Source organism: Neophocaena asiaeorientalis, unplaced genomic scaffold (assembly GCF_003031525.2).
Source record: "Neophocaena asiaeorientalis asiaeorientalis breed wild unplaced genomic scaffold, Neophocaena_asiaeorientalis_V1.1 scaffold681, whole genome shotgun sequence".
Taxonomy (NCBI): domain Eukaryota; kingdom Metazoa; phylum Chordata; class Mammalia; order Artiodactyla; family Phocoenidae; genus Neophocaena; species Neophocaena asiaeorientalis.
The window spans coordinates 1,337,413-1,342,585 of NW_020172271.1; the positions used below are offsets into that span (position 1 = coordinate 1,337,413).

Sequence of the window (5,173 nt, forward strand, 5' to 3'; positions counted from 1 at the left end):
AAGGTTTCTCCCCAGCAACTGGCCCTGGGCCAGACAGCAAGTGGTCCCGGTCAGCAGGAGAGGGGTGGGCCCAGAGTCCCACTCTAGGGGCAGTGACCTTCTTCTCCCTCCTCCCCCTCAGAGGCCAGGCAGAGGAGGGGAACTCTGCTCAGGCCGGGTTCCCTCCTTCCCACCCCAATGGGGATGCCACCAAAGGGGTGGGAGGAGCCCCAGAGCCAGTCCCTGAGGCCACCCCAGGCCTCAAGTGGAGGGGGAGAAGAGAGGGCCCAGCGAGGGAGGTGCCGGGACAGCTGCTGCCCCCTCCAGCCCCTCCCTCGGTGGTTGGCTCCAGGAGAAGGAATAGCAACTGGGGAACAGCTGTGGGACAGAGCTGCCGCATAGGCCTCTTTGTTCGGAGGGGCTGAGGGGCTGGTGGGGTAAGGAGGGCACACAGCTCCTTCCACCCCGGCTGGGTACCCCTACCTCCTTCAGGGGGACGGCTCAACCCCCAGCTCCCGCCCCACTCCTAGAAAAGGGCGTGGGGAGCCGTTCTGACCTCCTCCCAGGCGCCCAGATGCTCAGTTTCAGTCCTGAGACGATGCCCAGAGACGGCCCCTGCCCCAACCCCTTCCTACCACTTAGCGGGACAGAGGAAACTAGAGGAAGCACGATGCCCGCCTGGCGGGGAACCACCCGTTACAGCTTCTCCAGGTTGGGCAGCCCCTGCCGCCTGTGCCCCCTCCCATCCAGCCTCAGCCTCAGCCTCAGGCCCCAGCAGCTGTATTGCTGACAGCTTATCTCATCCGGCGGCGGTGGCGGGAGCGAGCCACTTGGCCCAAATGGGGAACAATTCCCTGCAGGAGCGGGAAAGGAGGGTTCCCTCCCGCCCCAAAACCAGCTTTTGCTTCTTCCCCCTCTGTTCTGAGACGGCCTCTCCACACACAGTTGAGCCAAAGGGGCCGGAGCCAGGCACCACCATGGGGGAGGGGAGAGGTGTGCTCTCAGGAAGGACGAGGCCTGGAGAGGGGCCGAGCGCCCTGCAGCGGGGAGGGGAGGGGAAGGCTGAGCCATTTCCTACGAAGCCTTGTTGAGGCCCCAGGCTCTCCCCTCGAGACCCCACCTGGGACCGTCAGTCCAGTCGGTGAAATCCCAGCTGCCGGGGGCTGACAGGCCCAGGGCTGACTCCTCTCTGACCCTGGCCCCCGGCAACCCCACGCACTCTCAAGCAGCCCTCACTCCCACTACACACACCGGGGGCCCCTCCCCACGCCCTGTCCTCAGGCTTGTCCTTCTGGAAAGCTCAGAGACATCTGCTGTGTCACAGCGGCAGGGCTATTTCCAGGCCAGAGCGGGTGGGGTGGGGGTCAGTATTGGGGCAGGAGGGGGTAAGGCCTAGAGAGCGGACTGGCCGGGGCAAAAGGCCCCGGACTGAGCTCAGCTGCTAATTCCGGAGGCCTAGAGATGCCCCGAGGGAGAGTGGAGGTGGACGGACAGACCTTCCATCATCTGAAGAAGTCTCTGGGGCAGCCTGGGGGGCACCGGACGCCCTGTGAAACTCCCCTCCTGCGGCCCTGGGGTGCACCCCGCCGAGGGGCCCTTTCCTGCAAATCCCATCAGGGCTCTTAGGAGCTCGCCACAGGGGTAGGGCTCTGCCCCAGGCCCCCGGCCTGCAGGGATGACGGCAGGGCGGTGAGGGGAGGGCCAGCTCCTACCCTCTCAGAGCCCATCCCGGGTTCCCCAGCTCCCAAGCCTGGGGTGCCTCCCCACCCCCACCCAGCGCCGACACACCTTCCAAATCTGGTTACACTCAATGACTTCCTCCCTTTTTCAGGCCTTCCCTCCCTCCCCTCAGCCCAGGCCGTTTGAGCTGCAGCCAATCGGGGCTTAGGGGGTGGGCGGGGGCCGGGCGTGGACGGAGGGAGCCCCCTCCCCGGCCGGCTGAAGCTGGTAGAGGACAGGCAGGGGTTAAGGCTCTCGGATCTCGCTCAGAGCCTTTTTAGGTTTCCGAGGCTGGGCCCTGCCGGCCCTGGCCCCTGGGCCTGAACCCAGCCGCCGAGAACATATGCCCGCGGGGGACCCGGGCCCCGCGCCCGCCCGGCCACCAGCTCTCCCCCTGCTCCCTGGGATCGGGCAGCGATTGGGACCCGCCTTCAGCCGCTCCTCCCCGGTGGAGGTGCTGGGAGGCTGGGAAGCCATTTGCTTTGTTTGGGGGGAGGTGCCCCCGGGAATCAGTAATGGGCATTGGCCCAGTCCTCTCAAGCCTGGTCTGGGGGTGCGGGTGGCAGGAAAGGGGACGAAGGGGAGAGGCGGGTTGGTGAGAGTGTGCGAGGGAGGCTGAAGCTGGAGGGCTCAGAAACTGTCGGGTCTGGACTCCCCCGGGGCCGCCTCGGGATGCCGGCCGACCAGAGAGGGGTGCGAAGGCAGGACCCGAGGGGGCCTGCATCGGCGGGCGGGAGAGCGGGGACAGGGTCCTCTCCCGACGCCGGGGCTCTCTCGGCCCTCTCTCGGCTCCCCGCGCGCCCACCCAGCACCTGAGTCCTCTGTCCCCGTGGGCCAGCCCCTCCTCGGGGCACTTCCCCCTCCCCGCCCGCACTGACCGATGGACACGAGCTTGATGTGCTCGCGCTCGAGGAACTCGAGGGCCACGGACACGTTCTCCAGCTTCATCTGGCGGAAGTTGGGGCGCGGGTGGAACTTGCGGTACATGCGTTTCTGGCTGAGCACCTCGAGCAGCGCGATGAGGCGCAGCCCGTCGCTGAGGTCGCGCTGCAGGTCGGTCAGGCGCTTGCCCACGCACTTGAGGTGCTCGTTGCACCAGCGCGTGAAAGTGTTCTGCTGGATCTTCTTCCACGGCGCGTCCTCCGCCAGGTCCTTCTCCGTGGACGGCATGTCGTCCGCCTCGTCGCCCAGGCCGAGGCCGGGGGCCTCGGAGTAGCCGCTGTTGTTCATCATGCTGGCGCGGGCTGGGGCGGGGGCTGCGCTGCCGGCTGGGCTCCGGCTTGGCTGGGCTCGGGCTCGAGGCGCTGTCGGGGCGCGATCGCGGGACTCGCGGCTCTGCGCTGCGCGGCTCTCAACTTCTCTCGCGCCCCTGGCTGGCGGGACTCGGCGGGCCTCCTCGGCTCCTCCGCCGCGCTCTCTCTCTCTCTGTCTTTCTCCCTCCGGGGGCGGAGCGGTGCTCTGGAAGTGCGGGCCGGGCTGGGGCGGGGGGTTTAAGAAGCCCCCGGGCCGCGTTCCCCCCGCCGCGCCTGCGGCCCCCGGCTCCACGTCAGAGCGCCGGCCTCCCAGGAATGCCAGGGGCATCCTCGCCCCCGGCCCGGGTCTACTACCCCGGGGAGGCCCGGGCCCCGGCGCCGCCGCGCTGGAGAGATGACTAGCGGAGCTGGAAAATGGGGGGAGTGAGGGCTCCCAACACCCCAGGACTAAGCTTCGCCGGTCAGAGATGAAATATACCCCCGCCCCCCAGGACTAAAGAGACACAAGGGGAAACTGAGGCCAGTGGTTAGGGCAAAACACACTGATCTGGTGTTGAAAGAATCTTCTGGGTTGTTTGGTGGCAGGGCTGTTCACAGGGCCTGGGAGTCCTGGCTCCTAGCCCAGGGTATTGTCCACCTGCGGACAGGGAAGGGAAGTGTGTGTGCTCGTGCGCAGACGGGCTGAGAGGAAGTAACGACACTGACCACGCCAATTAGGGAGAAGGCTTGGGGTGAGGGTGCCCCACTTTACAGGTAGAAAAGTGTCATTTGAAGCCCAAACCAGGGTCCCAGGGGAAGGACTGCGTGTACCCCTGACTCAGGGTCCCTGTCACCAGCCCTTTTGTCCTCATCCTCTCAGAATGAAGCTGAGCTCAGGAAAAGAGTGCCCAGTGAGTCACACTGTGCTCCCCGCCACACCAAAGTCTGATTCAACCGAGGTGATGAGAGGGGAGGGAGAGCCTCTGCCCTGTAGTACCAGGGAGCCCCCTGGGCGATGTGCCCATTTGGGTCACAGGGCAGATCCTTCCAGTCAAAGGCAGGTTAGCCAGACAGAGACAGAGAGAGTCCTGCCCAGAGTAGTCAAGGGGAAACGTGACGGGGGCTGGTGGGCAGGGAGAGCCCCAAGGAGCCAGCCAGGATGCCTGGGCAGGACTGGGCTGGGCTCAGGGTAAGCCAAGGGCAGCTGACAGCAAGGAAACTGAGGCACTCAAACAGAGGAGCTGGCCTGGAATGAGGTGAAAGAGCTGTAGAACATACTTTATATAAAAGGAATATATATTCAGCAATTCTGTAGGATACATGTATTCCACACCTCCTGGCACCCCCTTTAGGCCAAACTTCCTCAGCTTTCCCATCCCTCTGGACCCATAAGTTTGGGCCCCAACTCAAGTTGTGTGATGACCGAAATTTGGCAAGTTTCTGGTGAATCATTTGACCTTATTCCTCTTCCCCCACCAGGCCCGGTGAAAAGGACAGGGAGAGTGGGCATCTTTGGGGGAAGAATGAGGGCAGTCCTTGTTATAGAGCTTGGGAAGAAGTTCAGGAGCTTTGTGGGGGGCAGTGCTTATGGTGAGAGGGGTCCATGAACGATTTCTTTCCCTTCTCATTACTGAGGGAGGGGGAGGAGTAGAGAAGGGACCAGAAACAGAAAAGGGACCTGCTGTGCGTGACTTAGGAGGGGGGAGCTCTGGGGGCCCTGATAGTGACAGCCGAGATATAAATAGCTTGGGCCCTGCGGCTCATGTTCTCTCGGCTGCCTGTGATGAGGTGCTTAGGAATTCCACCCTCCTGCTGGCACCCCCTTCCCTATCTCCAGAACTCTCATTCCCCCATGCCACCTTTATACCATGGCCAAAACCAAACATCAGGCATCAGTGCCGTCTGTCTACTTGAGAGGCTGAGCTCTCCTGTGCAGAGATGCCCACCTCCTGTGGACACATGACATGTAGCTGGGTTTCATAAGGGAAGTGTGTGTGTGTGTGTGTGTGTGTGTGTGTGTGTGTACAAAAAGGCAGACTTCTGACACCCTACCTGAGGTGCCAGCTCAGGGTTCAGTGATGAAGAAACTGAGGTATAGATCCAAGAAAGGATGGATTCCTCTCCCTGAGCCTCTGGGGAGAAGAGAAAGGGGTAAAGCAGGTTTGCCTGGAGCTGACAGCCCTTCACAAACCCAAATGGCTCACACTCGTGTTTTGTGGGCATTACCTTAGGTCCCCCAGTAA

General features: G+C 63.4%; 1 protein-coding gene across 1 annotated transcript in view; it reads right to left on the reverse strand.

Moving 5' to 3' along the window:
* FLNC (filamin C) overlaps positions 1-3,279 on the reverse strand; it is a 28,099-nt gene extending 24,820 nt beyond the window's left edge. The window contains 2 exon segments of the mRNA XM_024763070.1: positions 1,476-1,646; positions 2,577-3,279. Of these exon segments, the coding sequence (XP_024618838.1) occupies positions 1,476-1,646; positions 2,577-3,279 (874 nt within the window).
* Positions 3,280-5,173: the final 1,894 nt, after the last annotated feature.